Raw genomic sequence first — 18,388 nt, forward strand, 5'->3', positions numbered from 1 at the left:
TGAAGCAGGAACAAACTTTATTTTTAAACTGCAGGAAAACACTTCACACAGCTCCCGGGGAATCCTCCCGAACGCGCCACTAGGCTTGTCCAGGAACCCCCAGCCGGAAATATCTCTCCCCGAAATCCCTCCTCCTGCACTTCCCCAACCAATGGGAACTCTCGGGGAATCCCCGGAAATCCCCACGAGAACTCCAAAATAGTGCAAGAACTCAAAAGTTGCGGCAGAGGCGGACAGGCAGAGGCGCCTGTCAATCAATACTGTTGGCAAAATGCCAGGGGCCATACAGACTCAGCCGTGGCTCTCAGCATCTCCCCCTTTTTGTTTAATTAAACAACAAGCAATGTGGCTTAGGGACCGTGCCTGTTAGGCAGTCCAATTCAACATATGGTCCTTACCCGTCATCGGATGAACTGACCTCTAGGCGTCAGCCTCCTGTCTTAGGTTGGTACCACTGCAATTGGATCATACCCGTCACTGACTACCGGTCCAGCATACAGCCATACTTGTGGATAGGTCTATGCACCAGTGGGGGGGTGAGGTTCTTTGCCTCACCTCTGTTGGCCCCCAAATTTGGCCTTGGTGCCAGTGGGGGAGTGAGGTTAATGTGGCTTAAGGACCGTGCCTGGTAGGTTGTCCAATTCAACATATGGTTCTTACCCGTCATCGGAAAACTGACCTTTAGGCGTCAGCCTCCTGTCTTAGGTTGATACCACTGCAATTGGATCATACCCGTCACTGACTACCGGTCCAGTATAAGCCATTGGCCCCCAAATTTTAGACCATCACTAGCAGAAGGGAGGAGGATGCAAAATGCCATGACACTAAGTCAATTGAGGGCTCCTTTGAAAAATTGTACCACCGGTGACACCATCAACAAAAATACTCCAGCACTACCACAATTCGCTGTACCAACAGATAGTTCACAATGCATACAAGTGATACATAGTCCAGGCAAGGTCTGCAAGCAATTCAAAGCAGAGGAATCTGTCAATATGTCCATTTCCTCCCAAAGTAAATCGACTCCTTAATTGAGCATTACTTGTGGAGTTATTATTCATTGATGCATCAGTTTTTACAGTTTGTTGTGATAACTATCGAAGAAGCTGTAGTTTGGTTTTATCTTTGTCTTCACCGGCACTGGGATGAAGATAGGAGTTCTGGCAATGATGCTAAGAAAAAAATTATGTAACATTCCAACAGGCACTAAGAAAACAATTTTTTGAACAATTTACATTATCCTGAACAGAATTATTAAATATAATGAGAAGGAAAGGTGAAAGTAAACAAACAGATCTGTTAACCTCCTATTTGTTCACATATTAAAACAATTTTCAACAGCTGTTTACCCAATCTAAATTAAACCATTAAAATCACGTGAATAAAAAAATTCGGATCCATTTATTCATGAGCGCTCCTCATATATGATATATGGACATACGCACATACAGACATACAACACAAAACAGAAGTGTGCACACATAACATACAACACTTAAGACAATAGTAAAGGCCTTGAAGCTTTACCTAGGTGAAATCTCCATTGCAATGCTTAAAAACTCCACAGTCAAAAAATAAAACTGATCAGAAAAACATTAACCTAGGTCTGTATGAGCTCAAAAATAAAATAGAACTTTATGATGTGGGAAAACGCAAATAATAAAATAAATATTGAAAAAAGCATCCTGGTTAATCACTGTCGCAGATGTAAGAATAGCCAAACTGGAGTTCTGGATATCAGCTGTTATGGATTTGAGTCAAATCATCTTCCTTTTGGCCTGTAGAAATTGTTTTAGTTAATCTCTCTGGAATCCAAATCGGCTGCTGTTCTCCCTGTGGAAAAACACAAACAGAACCCCGACTCCAGACAATCACTGGGTCAGGACCTTTCCATTGTCCTGTTAGAATATCCTTCCAAAGTACCTTAGGCTTATGTACATTTTTTGGACACATATGCCTTTCCGCAGCACTAAGCCCTGAGGAATCCAAATTTAAAAAGTTTAGAGTAAAAAGGGTTATTTTAAGTTTATCTTTGGGTGACATATACCCCTTTCCAATTCCCTCTTTTTGCTTTAGTAAGTACATTTTAATAGTTTGATGAGCTCTTTCAACTATGCCTTGTCCTTGTGGATTGTATGGAATTCCTGTTATATGAGTAATGCCAAATGATGAGCAAAATTGTTTAAAAGAGGTAGAAGTATAACCAGGACCATTATCTGTTTTTAACTGTTTTGGAAAGCCCACAGTGGCAAAATTTTGTAAGCAATGAGCTATAACATCTTTAGTTTTTTCTCCGGAATGAAGGGAGCCCATCAAAAATCCGGAAGAAGTATCAACTGTAACATGCAAATATTTTAATTTTCCAAATTGTGGCAAGTGTGTGACGTACATCTGCCAAATATGGTTAGGTATCAGTCCTCTAGGATTGACTCCAAGATTAACTTGTGGTAAAAAGGTCACACAATTTTGACATTGTTTTATTATTTGTCTAGCTTGTTCCTTAGTTATTTTAAAACGCTTTTGTAAAGTATTAGCATTGACATGGAACCTTTTATGAAAATGTGTAGCTTCTTCTAGTGTAGAGAAAATATGTATGTCATGTGTAGTTTTATCTGCTAAATCGTTGCCCAAACTAAGGGCTCCAGGCAATCCTGTATGTGCTCTGATATGTCCTATAAAGAATGGATCTTTTCTGTCCCAGATTAGACTTTGTATAGCGGAAAACAAAGAGAAAACAGTAGAGGAAGGGGAAATCCTGCCAGCATCTTCAAGGGATACTATAGCATTAACTACATACTGACTATCAGAGAATAAATTAAATACAGAATCTTTAAACATCACAAAAGCTTGTAAAACTGCATTAAGCTCTACCTTTTGAGCTGATTGTTTGGGTACTAAAAATGTAAAAGTTTGATCAGGGGTAACTACTGCTGCTGTACCATTATTTGACCCATCAGTGAATACATTTGGAGCATTCATGATAGGGGTTTTTCTTGTCATTTTTGGAAAAACTACAGGATGCGAAGACCAAAAAGACAACAAAGGATTAGATGGTAAGTGATTATCAAATGAAACATTAGATTTACACATGATTATTGCCCAAGTATTTAACTCATTAGCTAACTCATCAATTTGATCCATAGTATATGGAGTAATAATTTTATTGGGAGAAATTCCAAACACTCCCTTTGCTGCTTTTATTCCTTTGAGTATTAATTGTCCTACAGCCTCAGGATACCTAGTAAGAATAGTGTTAGGAGAATAAGATAAATGTATCCACAATAATGGACCTTCTTGCCAAAATACTCCTGTAGGAATATTTTTTGTTGGTAGTACAATAAATAATAAAGGCAAACTTATATCAATTCTATCCAAATGCATATTTTCCATATATGTTTCAATAATTTTTAATGCCTTTCTTGCTTCAGGCGTTAACATGCGGGGTGAATTTGGATCTGATGGACCTTTTAGGATATCAAATAAAGGTCCCAACTCTCCTGTTGGTATGCCTAGATAAGGCCTTATCCAATTTATGTCTCCTAATAACTTTTGAAAGTCGTTAAGTGATTTGAGTTGATCTACTCGTATTTGAATTTTTGGTGGACGGACCATGGTTGAGGATAATAGAACTCCTAAATAATTAATTGGAAAATTTAATTGTACTTTATCTATTGCTATCTCTAGATTATAATTTTTTAATAAATTTGTAAGTGTGGCATAACATTCTAGCAATGTGTTTTTATCTTTGTGTGCTAACAATACATCATCCATATAGTGAAATATTTGTAGTTTAGGATTTTGATTTCTAAGTGGCTGGATTGCTTTGTTAACATAAATTTGACACATAGTTGGGCTGTTAGCCATCCCTTGAGGGAGTACTTTCCATTCATATCTCTGATCAGGACCTTCATGATTCAGTGCAGGGATAGTAAATGCAAAATGTGGACTATCCTCAGGATGAATTGGAATTGAAAAAAAACAATCTTTAATATCTATAGCTAAAACGTACCAGGTTTTTGGCAAAGCAGACAATTGAGGAATCCCCGATTGAGCAGGTCCCATAATAACCATCTCATTATTAATGGTTCTTAAATCTTGCAATAATCTCCATTTACCAGATTTCTTTTTAATGACAAAAATGGGAGTATTGTAAGGAGATACGGAAGGTTGTATATGTCCCTCCGCTAATTGTTGTTTGACCAGGTCATGGGCTGCTTGTATCTTTTCTTTAGTCAGGGGCCACTGAGGAACCCATACTGGTCTATCTGATTTCCAAGTAATTTTTATTGCCTCAGTGACCCCTTCTGAAAACCCAGTCCATGTCTATTTATTCCCTGATCTATTTGAATGGGTGCTGCTATGCCTTGTTCTCCTAATCTTTTTTCTTTCCTGAAACCTTGTCTAGCCCTAATAGTGGGCGCATTTGGATTGATGTTATTTGTTAATGTCAAACCTAATTGATCTAGGACATCTCGTCCCCATAAATTTATAGGAAGATGATCCAATACATATGGCTGTATAGTTCCTTCGCATCCTTCAGGATCCTTCCAATCTAATACCATTGCACTTCTATGGGGATTAGTTGCCACTCCTAGGCCTCGAAGCGTTTGAGTGGCTTGTTGTAATGGCCAATGTTGTGGCCATTCTTGATGAGATATGATGCTAAGGTCTGCACCTGTATCCAGTAGCCCATTAAATTCATGTCCTTGAATATTTAGTTTTAGCATGGGGCGAGAATCTAAATTTAAAGACAGCATAGCCCAATCTACACCTGTGGAGCCTAATCCCCTGGAACCTCTTTCTATAGTACTACTGGAAAATTTATCATGTAGGCTGGGTATTATTAATAACTGTGCTATTCTATCTCCTGGTGAAATTACTGATATACCCTTTGGAGAACTAGCTATAATTTTTATTTCACCTTCATAATCGGGATCAATTACCCCGGGACTTATCATAAGTCCTTTTAGCGTAGAAGAACTGCGTCCTAACAATAAGCCTACTGTTCCTTGGGGAAGAGGTCCTTTTACTCCTGTGGGAATGATTTGAACTCCCATCTCTGGAGTTAGTACTGCTCTGGCGGAGGCGCAGATGTCCAACCCTGCGCTCCCTCTGGTTCGTCTGATGAGAGATCTGATGGACAATGTGTCCTGGGCACTACTCTGATGGTGTTGCTGGGTTCCTCCACTGCCCCATACATTTGTGGTCGTGGGCCCCGGAGCATTGGGCCCCCCTGTCCATTTTTTGGCAATGGAGCTCGATGCCTTTCTCCACGATATCGTGGGTAAACACTTGGTCCTTGTCTGTTTTTTGATAACGGAATACCCTCTATGGTGGTTTGAGAACGGCATTCATTAGCCCAATGTTTCCCTCTACGGCATCGTGGGCAAATACCCAGTATTCTATTCGTTTGATATCTAGCTTTGTTAAACCCTCCTCCTATGGGGCAACTCCTTTTAAAATGTCCTGTTTGATCACAATTATAGCATGTTTTTGGCCTGGCATCTAAAGCCTGTTGTACTGCTGCTAAGACTTGCCCTTGTTCATTAATGTCTCTACATAATTTAATATATGTGTTTAAATCTTCATGTCTCCATGGTCTAATGACTTCTCTGCAACAACGATTTGCTTGGTCATAAGCCAGTTGTTTTATAAATGGCATTGCCTGTTCTGTATCCCCAAAAATTCTAGAAGCTGCTTGAATAAGCCTATCTACAAATTCAGCGTAAGGTTCATTAGTTCCTTGTATTACCTTAGATAATTGACCTTGTAAACCTCCATGCCCCTGTAAAGTTTTACATGCCCTAACCACATCTACAGCAATTTGTGCGTATACGCCAGGATCATATTCAATTTGTTGCCGTTGACCCTCATAAGGTCCTTTTCCTAACAACATATCTAGATTTCTTTGAGGGTAACCGGCTGCTGCATTTCGCCTAGCTGTCTCCCTGCAAAATTCCTCATTGGCAACCTTCCATAACAAATATTGTCCTCCATTTAGCACAGATTTACACATACTAGCCCAATCTGCTGGCGTCATGTCCAAGTTGGTAATGGATTCGACCATGCTTACAGTGAACGGTGCTTGAGGACCATAGGTTGTTACAGCCTCCTTTAACTGCTTCACTGTTTTGAAATCTAAAGCACGGTGAATTCGCTGCCCTCCTGCCTGCTCAAGTACAGGGCATGCTAATCTTTGAGGTCCTGTCTCAGGATCCCATCTATCAACTACGGGGTTTGAGGGCCACTCAGCTATCTCCATAGGGGGTGCTGTTGGTTGAATTACGCCCTCTGGTGATATAACGGTGTTAGTAGCAGCCTCCTGTTGTAGCTTTTTCCCTAATAGCTGTTTCTCCTCTAAGCTTTCTTCCTTTAAATTTTCTTCCTCTGTCTGACTAGCTTGAGAGACCTTCTCTTTTGCTTGATCTAAAATGTCTTTCTCCATGGTCTGAACCTCTAACAATTTACTTAACACTCTTTCAGTTTGTTTTTTACTAATTTCTAATCTGTTATAAAGATAACGCAACCCAATAAGATAGCACAAAACAAAACCGAAACAGAATGAAACAAAAACGGAACAAAAAATTGTTGTATCAATTTTCCTATTTTCTTGATATGTGCATTTGTGGTCTATTTCTATCTCTTCCTCAGGGGTGAACAACTTCAAACCTTGAGCCAACCATTTTTCCCAATCTGCCTGAGAAAATTCTAGGGATAGGCAGCTTGAAACAAACACAAAACAAATCAAAACAAGAACACATTGTTTTTTAAAATGGTCACCCATTCTCTCGCCTTCCCTTAGGGGCAAGCAATTTCACTTACCCCGAAGCTTCAGACATTCCCCGCACGGGCCACCAAATGCCGCAGTCTGGCTGGGCACAAATCACGAGCCACTGAAGCAGGAACAAACTTTATTTTTAAACTGCAGAAAAACACTTCACACAGCTCCCGGGGAATCCTCCTGAACGCGCCACTAGGCTTGTCCAGGAACCCCCAGCCGGAAATATCTCTCCCCGAAATCCCTCCTCCTGCACTTCCCCCAACCAATGGGAACTCTCGGGGAATCCCGGGAAATCCCCACTAGAACTCGGGAACTCAAAAGTTGGCAGAGGCGGACAGGCAGAGGCGCCTGTCAATCAATACTGTTGGCAAAATGCCAGGGGCCATACAGACTCAGCCGTGGCTCTCAGCAGTCCATCTACAGCTACAAAAACGAGGAGGAGGAGGAGGAGGAGGAGGGGGAGGGGGAGGAGGGGGAGGGGGGAGGGGGGAGGGGGAGGGGGAGGAGGGGGAGGGGGGAGGGGGGGAGGGGGAGGGGGAGAGGCTACACCATGGAATTTACGGAGTTCATTATCAGGAGCTGCCACCTAGAAGCTGAGCACCCTTAGCCTTGAGCAATGGGGGTGTGGGACCGGCTTGCTGCAGCGAAAAGCAGGGGGACCTCACCTCCAATCAGCAGGGGAGTGGAGCTCTGCGAGTGGGCATCACCCAACGCGACTGGGCTCCACCCCCTGAAACCCAACCCCTCGCTTCCTATTGGTGGAACTTTTGAGTGTCTTCCCCTCAATCGGCAGGGCTCCGGGCGGTCGCGCTCTTTTTTGCCAGTCTTCCTTGTGGGAGCTGGGGCACTGAACCCCCCATAAAAAGGTATTTCCTCTGACTTTGTGTGATTATTTAGTGCCAGCCCAATTCACCTGGAGTGACCCTGGCTGATTTAGTCGGGAGTCGCGGCAGGTCGTCTCTCACTTCCAATCACTGACCTTCACTCCACCGCAAGGTACAAGAAATGACTTCGCTGGCTCCTTCCTCTCCCAGCCTTCATGCTGCTGCCGTCAAAATTACCTTTCTCAAGGCGGGGGCTGTCGCTCAGCGGTGGAGCCAACTGCCTGGCACATGTGAGACCCGGGCTTCAGTCCTCAGCACCACATAAAAATAAATAAATAAAATCAAGGCATTCTGTCCATCGATAACTAAAACATATATATTAAAATTTTTTTAAAAACAAAATTCATTCCAAAAAATTAGGTTATATATAAACGGCACAATTTATTTTAAAAACTACATTTTTTAAAATTTTGTTTATTTATTTTTGTGGGGCTGGGGATTGAACTTGTGCCTGCGAGGCAAGCTATCTGGTGTTATTTCCCTCTGCCTGATGTGGGCAATAAAAGACCCTGAGAAACAATTGGAACACATTTCCAAAGTCAATCTTGGCAAAATCTGAGTAGCTGGGACTGGGCAAGGGGAATTCAATTGGCCTTCCCTGCTGGGAACCTATGGCTAGAGTATCCTGCAGATGCTAAGTGCCTTGCTAACGCAGAGGGACACAGAACAAAACACCCTGTTGACTCATGAATACCATGTAGGGTCCTGGAGTCCCAAACATGGCCCACGGGAAATACAACTTATTACCTGTTCAACCACAGACCCAGAAATGTGGATCAATATTGTCCCAAAGAGTGGCCAGCACAGACTCCCAGGAAAAGGGGTTGTCCACCTAGGTTCATTAAGTTTATCACAAATTAGATACAGCATCTTGTGCCCAGTGCCTAAGCTTTCTGATCTTTGCATTTCTAATTTGTTAAATGAGTTTGATACAGGCATGAGACTACCATGCCCCTACCTCCCTAGAGAGCCCTTGACGGCTATTTCCAATATAGGCCCACTTTGACCCAGAAGAGGATCAGATAGTCTCAGAAAAGTCTATGGTCCTTTCCTCAAGGGATTCCCCATTTGTATTAAGAAGAATATTCAAATGGTGATTCTCCTAGAACACAGCATCAATTTCTATTCTGAAAAAAAAAAAACAGAGATTGCAAAGACCACCTGATCCTCCCATTATTTTACAGGGTCTGTCAAATGCAATATGTCAAGAAGAAAACATAATTTTTATAAATAGTGGGAGGACTTTTTTTTTATTTTTCTCAAATATGATTCTGCCAAAGTCAAGATAGTCTTGTAAAAAAAATCAATAAAATTTACTAATTGACAAAATGCACTGTTTGTTGGTGAACTAGACAAATACATTTGAAGAAACCGTAATAGACTTTTCTTTATAGGAGTCACATCAATTAAAAATGGAATGGGTAGAAGACATTTCCATTCTCATAAGTAAAAGTTTATAAAATAATTAGAGGAATTGAAGAAGAAGAAGAAGAAGAAGAAGAAGAAGAAGAAGAAGAAGAAGAAGAAGAAGAAGAAGAAGAAGAAGAAGAAGAAGAAGAAGAAGAAGAAGAAGAAGAAGAAGAAGAAGAAGAAGAAGAAGAAGAAGAAGAAGAAGAAGAAGAAGAAGAAGAAGAAGAAGAAGAAGAAGAAGAAGAAGAAGAAGAAGAAGAAGAAGAAGAAGAAGAAGAAGAAGAAGAAGGAGAAGAAGAAGAAGAAGAAAATGAAGATCTCAAGCTCTGGCCCCAGTAGGATTGTATTCTGTAGGAATGCCATATTTGGGTCACCTCAGATGTTCCCAGTTTCGCATATTTGTGGCTCCATGCATGCTGTCCCTCCAGCCTGCAGTCATTTCCTCCCTTTTTCTGTCTAACGAACTATTCGTCCTTTAGCATCGCTCCTGTCCCCAGAGCTTGTCCCCTCTGATTTCCCTCTAGACCAGTTTCCTTAGGTGAATTCTCCCTGAGGAAGGCGGAGAGGAAAGATGGAGGGAGATCCAATGGTGCAAAGGGACTCTGGGGAACCTTGCAAGCCGCCTCCTTAGACCCGAAGCCCTGCTCGCCTCTCCCCTCCCCGGCGCTGACTCACGGTGGCATCTGTCCCTTTTCAGAGCTGGACATCAAGGACGCCATCGCCCTAGAGTCCACTCAGCGGCCCAGCATGTTCCGCCGGCAGAGCAGCATCGGAGACCCGCTGCTGCAGGAAGCCATCTTCAGCAGCCGCAGGGGGACCCTCATACGAGACTGGGGGAGCAAGGTGCAGGACGCGTCTTTTGAGCGCAAGCTGAAGACCCTCATGGATAAGAGCACGGAGCCCAAGATGGAGTCCCTGAAGATGCTCAAGCCCGAGGAGGTGCTCAGCTGCCGGTGAGCAGCCCCGGGGCGAGGAGAGTGGGAGGCTGCGCTCACGGCTGACTCCAGGTTCGGAGCTTTGGGACCCAAGACAGCTCCGGCCTTGAGTCCCAAAGGACGGTTCCAGCCAAGCCAGTGGGTTCCCCAGCAGCCTCACCTGCCCGTGGTGCCACCCTTCCAATAGCTCCATTGGTTACCCAATAGAAGCCATGAATAGAATTCAAAAAGGAAAAAAAAAAGAACAGTGACCCCTGCCCATCATCCCAGCAAGAGGGGAGGCTGAGGCAGGAGGATCGAAAGTTCAGGCCAGCCTCAGCAGCTTAGCCAGAACCAGAGATGAGAGATGCATCTCGGTAGTAAATTGCCTCTGGGTTCAATCTGAGTGGGGGGAAAGAAGAAAAAAGAAGAAAAAAAGAACGAGTTGCCTGTGGTCTGGTCTTAACAGGAAGTTCTACTAAGATCCTTTACACTGTGGGGTGGAGTGGTAGCCACAGTCCCCAGCGGCATCCTGCTATAGTTTCCGACCTTTAGACTCCTAGCAGGACCATGAACCAAGTGAGGCCATTTGATGGAGGCTGCTCTTACCAAAGGCCTCCTTTCTTGCTTGCTCACTCATTTATCAGGACTCTCTGTTTCTCAGCTTGGCCTCCCTCCACCCTCCCCCCACCCAAAAAAAAAAAAACAAGGATCCCCCTCCCTGGCCCAGTGTTATCCTTACTATAAAGACATAAATGACAAAGTCCCAGAACATTGGCTGAAGGGAAAGGAGACAGCAGAGTGATGTGGTTGTCCTTGTGAGATCAACATCAATAAACGCATCCCTGGTGTCACAGGGCCACCACGGTGGCAGGAAGTCAAGTGGCCCCACTGCCACGCGCGCTCTGCTTCCTGCCCAGCTAAGGGGCGGGACAGTGGGATGATGGTTCACTGGCTGCAGGATGAACAGGCAGAGTCCCCAGCTGGTGGCCCTGGTGGGCAATCCATGGCTGGGTGACTTTGGCTGTGGCTTTCAGACCGATCATGTGTTTCTGACTCTGACTCTGACTCCAGGGTGGGAAGAAAAGAGATTTGGATAGGACTGTGGCCCCCCAAGGAGGGGGAGAGAGGAAGCCCACGTAGGAAGCCATTATAAAACCACTCGAGGGAAGGATGCAGTGGTTCAGAGTGGGCTCATGAAGAACGCCCAAGGGGGGACCTCAGAGGCTGGGCTGGTCAGGGAGGAAGGGGAGAGGCTGCGTTTGGAGCCAAGGAAAGGGTGGTCCGGATGTGGGGATAGGTGAGGGTGTGAGATCAAGTGAGCTCTGGGAGGTTCCGGGAGGAGAAAGGAGGCCATTCCCATCCGAAGGCCGCTCCTCCTCCACCATCTGTACAAAGTACCACCAGCAGGTGGCCTGAGTGCCCTGCTTCCTTCCCTCACGGAGGAAGGAAGGTCAGGGTTAATGGTGGAATAAGTTCTCTGGCCAGAACAGCAGGGGTACTTTCTAGAACCTACAGTAAAAATGGAATCTCTTCCATCCTTCAACATACGTCAGATTGTGGGGCTTTAGAAAACGGCGTCAATCAGTGTCCTAATTTTCTCAAGTGCCTGAATAGTACTAGCATAAAACATGCACTTCTGTCCCTAGCGCTGTTTGCCCACTATTGCCACCATTCCATGTTTCCCGAAGCCCTGGGCATCTCTCGGAGTAGGGGCCTCGGAGGAGACACGGCACACAATGATTTACACTCTAGGCTCTTCTCCCCACTTGGCTTCAGGTGACAGCCGCGTTACACTGTGTTCTTGCTAGTGCCATTTTAATTATGGCATTTTAATTAAGAGCCCTCAGATTGGGACAGTCGGCTCTTTGCTCAAGAATTCCTCTGTTGATGGAACTGCTCAGGTCCCTGTGCTGAGGACGCCCACACGCACCCTGTCTCCTCCGCAGCTTCTCCTTCCACTGATCCTTTACTTGAGACGAGTGGATGTTTCAATCAGCTCTTTTCACGGCTGTGACTAAGAGTCTGGACCAGAACCCACTGTAGAGGGGGGAGAGTGTACGTGAGGGCTCAGGGTTCAGGGCTCTCAGGCCATAGACAGCCGACTTCATTCCTGGGGCTGGAGGTGAGGCTGAACCCCTATGGAAGGATGTGGTGGAGGGGGGCGGCTGGCATGGTGATCGGGAAGCAGAGAGACCCACCATGTGACATCCCACAGCCACGCCCCAGTGACCCACTCCTCCGGCTGCACCCTACCCCCTTCACCGCCGGTGTCTGGAGAGCCAGTCCCCGGGAGAGGTCCCACATGGTGTGCTCCTTAAAGGTAAGCCCTTATCTGTAAAGATAGAGGCTACCCTGACGCCACTTGCAACTGTCACCCCTTCTCCTGTGCAGGTACCTGAGACTGTCCAAGAACAACATCCGGACCCTGCTCAAACTCTGCAAGGACGCGGGGCTCAACATGGACATCCACCCCCACATGACTGAGTCAGAGATCGACTCTAAGAAGGTTTTCGGCCGAAGTTCCAGTACAGCCCCCTAAGCGGCTCTTCGCCATCGCAGCCTGCGGGTCCTCCTGCCCTGGGGCCCTTGGCCACCAGGTGCCAGCCGCCCTCTGGCCCATGGCCACAGCCCTCCAGACATAGTGCGTCTCTCTTAGACAGTGACACTCAGAGCGTGCATCCTTGTGCCTGGGTAGGCTCTGCCTCGACACCCAAGTCCAAACCAACCGGAAATAAACCTTGTTTCTCCTCCTGCCCCCAGGAAAGGGCTCCTTAAGAAGGAGGTCTTAGTGACACAGTGGGGACGCAGAGTCCCCAAAGCCACCCCAGGAAGGGCAGAAGGTGCAAGGGCTGACGGGGACTCCTGTGCAGGACTTGGCCCTGAGGGGTGCTGGCCCCCTTTGTGAAGGACAAGGAGATTCACCCAGTGAACAGGGGACAGCTTCGGTCAACAAGGGGTCTCTCGGGGACTCACACCTACGGGCTTTCCACCTCGGAGCTGGGAGCTTTCAGAGCTGGTAGGGACCCTGATGTCTGTATGTCCAGGACCTCGTTATTCCCTTAAAGCAAAGACCAGAGAGGGTAAGAAACTTGGCCAGAGTCACACAGATGAGGAATGGCAGAATGTAAACAGGGTCCTCACCTCAGCCTCCTGATCCACCTTCTTGCATGGCAGAGACCACGGGCAAATCCTGCAGGACTGTTCAGAGATAGGTCCTCCCCATCCTGGCACCTCTGCCAGTCAGAGCTACAGACCCAAGCCCCTCTAGTCCCCATAAGCATTTTAAGTAAGTTTGAAACCCGCCTGCCTCACTTATTATCTGTGTGACTTTAAGTAATCCACTTTACCTCTCTGTGCCTTTGTTTATGCATCTGCAAAATGGTACTAATGATGGTAGCTGCTGAGCAGAGTTGCCGTGAAGAGTAAAGAAGCCCGGACATTGACACCTAAGAGCTGTTCCCATGGTCCCCTGGGCTGGGTAGGGAACTGACTTCCCAGTGGCTGCATTCCTAGAAATGATCCTCAAAATCAGGCCTGTGCATGTCAGTCAAGCAACGTTAAAAAGCTACTGGTGCTAAATCTAGGTCCTCCCCGGGTAAACCCTAAAATGGGATGGTCCCTGGGTCTGAGAGCGAGTACACAGCCCGGGGAGCAAGACTCATAAAACCACCCGTGTGCACAGCGCTCCAGCCGGGCCCAGCGAGCCACCATGACTGTTGGACTCCGCAAAGAAAAATGGCAGGCATTCTCGGTCCATGGGCCTTTAAATTTCCATGCTCACACTGAGGCTCTAAAGTGACCCCTCAGAGGTCAGTGGCCTTCCCATGAGAGTCACCACCCTGGGTCAGAGGAAGGCCCTGGAGACCACCAGACCCCATGCTACCAAAGCCCACACCAGAGGTACAGTCACAGCTGAGAGGTGGGGCCCCTTGGAGGAGCTGGGACGCCACAGCAACATGAGCAAGATCTCAGTGAGCCCTGCTATGTTAGGATAAAACCACAGCAAAACTCACCAGAATCTCAAGAAACCAGGTGCGTATGATGAGATGACACTCCTTTCCAGTAAACACCTGTTCCTTTGAGAGAAGCAGCAGTTCAAAAGCAGAAAAGGAAAGTATTTTTTGAAAAAAAAAAACTATATTAGTCCATTTTCTGTTCCTATAACAAAATACCTGAGGCTGGGTGACTTAGAAAGCAAAGAGGTTCATTTAGTTCATAGCTTTGAAGGCTAAAGATTCAAACGGTAGGGCAGTGGCTCTTGCAAGGGCCTCATTGGCTGCATCTCATCACAGCAGATGGCCTCAAGGCAAGAGCACACAGAAGGCAACAATCACATGGCAAGACAGGAAGCCCGAGAGGGGGAAGGGCCAGCTTACTCTTTCATGACAACCTTCTAGGAGAAGTAACCAGGGTCCCACAGGCACTGCCCCCAGTGCCCTCCCATGAGGCCCTGCCTCTCACAGGTCCTCTCAGATGTCAATCACCCCTCAGATGCCCATGCACAGGAACCGCTGGGGGCACACTCAAACCAGATCCAAACCATAGCAATGCCCAGGTGTTAGGAGCCCTGTCGATAGTATCTCAGCCAAAAGCAAAACCCAGAACCATCTTCAAACCTCACTCCTGCAGACTCAGCAAATCAGGATGAGGTTCTGCCAATTTCTCTCCTGCATCCAGGGTCTTCACTTCCAGGAAGTCCTTCAGCCTGTCCAGCCTGCCTCTCTCCTGCTGCAATTCCAACTATTTTCTCTCACTCCAACCACTGTGGAAGGGAAGATGTCAGGTCTCATTGTCTAGTAAATATTTGTGTTCAGGAAGGACAAGGGATGAGGAACAAATTAAATAACAGATTAAATGGCCCTGAAAAGTTAAATGTCGGATATATCAACCACAGCAATGTAACACGACAGCGGCCGTTTAGCGCCTTCATCTTCAGACTAGATCTCCCCCCTAGTTTTCTACCTACAATTCAGTTTCTCTCTCCAGGATCATTACCACGTCTCTCCTTAAAATGAATGACCAGGAAGAGTCTCAGCCCAGGTCTTTAATAAGGCATGAAGCCCATGACTGAATTATTTTCCAGTAATAAGGGATGACTTTGGGGTAACCTAGATTTTATTTATTCATCCTTTTTCTTGCCCCGCACCAGTTGCATTATATGGTTGGATTTCTGCATTCTCCTTGTGGTCCACTAAGACCCCTGGATCCTTTCCTGCAGAGCTGGGGTGGTTTACTTCTTCCATCCTTCCAGGTAGCACTAAGAGGTCTGAAGGCAAAGGATCCAGGGCCCAGCATCCCGTCCCTCTCCCCGACACCTGGTGAAGTGTTCGGGGTGATGGACAGCAGGCGGATGTTTGGGATCCCAGTTCTCCATTACTCTGTCCACACAGGGCTTAGCGTCCCAAGGACAGAGGAGGAACCAGTCAAAGCACAGTGAAGGGAGTCAAGTGCCAAGGAGAGCCAGGGATGGAGGCTCATCCCCATAGCCTGGGGGAAGAGGAAGGGTAGGGAAGACTTTCGGGAAACAGAGGAGCTCAGGCAAAACTTGTGGATAAACAGGAGTCACAGGGCCTTTGAGTGAGACACAGGGGAAGGTCAAGGGAACCAAGTCTGCAGCCAGGGACAGAGTGGCAGGTGGGGGAGCCCGCATTGGCTGAGTCTGAATGGAGGGGACAGTGGACAGGGGAGCGGGGTCGAGAGACCTGTGCAGGGAGGGCTCGGGAGCTGCACAGGTGTTTCTCCCTGGAGCTGTTCTTCATCCACTTCCCACACAGTGAGCACCTACTATGGGCCGGGAACTCTCTTAATGACTAAGGGTACAGCAGTGAGTCCCAACGGTCACCTTCTGGCTTTCACAGAGCCACAGTGCTGGGGAGATAAGCTGAATGGTATAACAGGACACTGGGGGGACATTCCAGTTGGGAGACACACGCACCTTGGCAAAAATTCTTGCAAGAAGTGAGAAATTGAAAGTGAGGTGGAGGGACAGGAGGAGCCTGGGCAGAGGGGAGGGGACCGCGGCTTGAGGGTAGGACTCTCCCGGGAAATAGTTGAGCTAATGCCTGAAGGGCAAGAAGGAGATCAGGGACGAGCTCCCGCAGAGGGGAGAGAGATGAAGGTCAGCAATGGCTGAAGCAGCAAGGGATGGGAGAGCCAGGGACATGCCCAGGTCTTGCAGGCTGTGGTCTAGAGCTTGCATCTCATTCTGCTTGCACAAGGGAACCACTATGGAGAATAATGAATAGAGAAGAGACCCCTGTGGCTTCTCAGAAGACAGAATATTCTAAGAGGGGAACTGAACGCCTAGAGATCAGTGAAGAGGTTGTATCAGTTAGCTACAGCTGTGTAACAAATGAACCCAACACACAGAATACAACTTCCCAGGAGTCTACAGGTCAATAGAGCATTTCTGCGAATCCTGGCCAGCCTCAGGGGACCTAGACTGGGCACGGGGGTCTGTGGTCAGCAAGTGGGGTTAGCTGGGGTCTTGGCTGGCCTAGGACGGTGCAGCTGGGATGGCCAGTCTCTGCCTGAGGACCATCTTCTTCTAATGGGTGGCCCTGGGCTTGTGCTTAGGGTGTGGCCGAATTCTAGGAAGCGGGCAAGCCCAGGTTGAGGCCCAGGTCAGAACCTGCATACAGCCACACTCCTGTCATTCTAGACTAGAGTGACCATAGTAAGTCCCAAGATCAGCTCAGATTCAAGGGAGGAGAAGTAAGCCCTCACCTGCTGAAGGAAAGAACCACAGGGTCCCGCTGCGGAGGAACCGAATGCAGGAGGAGCCAAGGACAGTGGCCACTTTTGCAAGTGACAGAGAATTTGGCTTTAAACAGGGTGATCACGGTGGGAGCGAACGACCAAGAAGACATTTTGAAGATAGAGCTGAAGGAATCTGTCACCGGATTGAATGTGAGAGTGTCACAAAGGACTCGGGAAGACCCTTGGCCATGCTGTGGTCTGGGTCAGTGTTGGGTGCTCAGTAAAAGGAGGCAGGGGAGGGGAAAGAGAGGAAGGCAGGAGCTGGCAGGGTGGGAGGTGCCTTCAGCCCCCACATGCTGTCCCAGGAACAGCCAGGGGCCAGGGACAGGCTGGCATTAGGAATGCCACTGGAATTCTGAGCCAGAGAGCGACCTGGGGAAGGATTGGAGGAGCACACCCGGAGACAGGCAGCATTCACTCCTAGGGCTGCTGTGACCGAGGCCCTCAAAATGGGTGGCTGGACACTTTGTCTCAGAAGTCTGGAGCCTGGGTGTCTGAAACCAAGGTGTCGGCAGCTCTGCCAGCTCCCAGACCTCGAGGGGAGAATGTTAGTGGCTTCTCCTAGCTTCCTGTGCCCCAGGGCTTCCCTGTCAGGTGGCAGCATGACACAGTCTCTGCCTCCGGGTTCACTTTTCTGGGTTCCGGTCCCTTCTCCTCCTCTGTCTTCTCCCTCTCCCTCTTCCCCTTCTTTGTCTTTGCAATGCTTGGACTGAACCCAGGACCTTGGCACGCTCTACCTCTGCGCCACACCCCCAGCTCTGTCTCCTTTTCTCGTGTTAAATCAGGGCTCACCCAGAGAACGCATCCTAACCTGATTATATCTTACAAAGATCCTGTTTGCAAATAAAGTCACTTTCTCTAGCATCAGGGAGGTAGATCCCAACACATCTTCTCAGGAGACACGACCATGACACCAGGACATCGAAGGTGAGGAGTCAGGGGCCCAGAGAGGGGCAGCGGATCCCCCCAGATGCTCCTGAGTTCATGGCAGAGGTCACCATGGAGCCACATGCCTACCACTCTGCTGACCTGGCCCCATAGCCATACCCTGATACCCAGTGACCACTGTCCACCCCCACATTGGGACATCCAGAGGCAGAGTTACTGGGGGATTTTCCCCTGAACCCCTAAGGCCCACTACTGGACTTTTCCACGGTTACCTTAGCATGAGGTGCAGCCCCTGCTGAGCTGAGTGTCACAGCCTCAAGGGACTGTGTGGTGCCTCCAGACCCTCAAAGAGGGAACTGCAGTGGAAGGCCACCTCTTGGGCTCCAGACAGCCCTACAGAGACTGGCTGCAAGCTTCCCTGGGTTCTACATAGTATGGAAAATAGAAAAGAGCCCTTATTCCACTTGTAAATGTTGGGGCTACAAGGATTCTCTCTGGGGATCCTCAGGGGTTTTATGCACCGACCTTACAGGCACCAGGGACCTTGGCTTCCTGACAATCCAGCCCAATAAGCCCACAGTGAGCCTCAAGATTCAGAAAGCATTAAGAAGGGAATGTTCATGATTGCTTTTTCTATTTCTATTAGGAAAGCCATTGGAATTTTGATTGGAATTGCATTAAACCTATATAGTGCTTTTGATAGTATGGTCATAGTTAAAGCAATCCTTACACGAATAGTGAAGCAGGTG

General features: G+C 47.3%; 1 protein-coding gene across 1 annotated transcript in view; it reads left to right on the top strand.

Annotated features, from left to right (window-relative positions):
* The window catches only part of C18H16orf78 (chromosome 18 C16orf78 homolog), a 39,563-nt gene extending 27,032 nt beyond the window's left edge, over window positions 1–12,531 (top strand). Inside the window, exons 2-4 of the mRNA XM_071604193.1 lie at window positions 9,146–9,182; window positions 9,773–10,028; window positions 12,384–12,531. Of these exons, the coding sequence (XP_071460294.1) occupies window positions 9,146–9,182; window positions 9,773–10,028; window positions 12,384–12,531 (441 nt within the window). The remainder of the gene's footprint in view (window positions 1–9,145; window positions 9,183–9,772; window positions 10,029–12,383) is intronic.
* Window positions 12,532–18,388: the final 5,857 nt, after the last annotated feature.

The sequence above is a fragment of the Marmota flaviventris genome, chromosome 18, assembly GCF_047511675.1.
Source record: "Marmota flaviventris isolate mMarFla1 chromosome 18, mMarFla1.hap1, whole genome shotgun sequence".
In the NCBI taxonomy this organism is placed as follows: domain Eukaryota; kingdom Metazoa; phylum Chordata; class Mammalia; order Rodentia; family Sciuridae; genus Marmota; species Marmota flaviventris.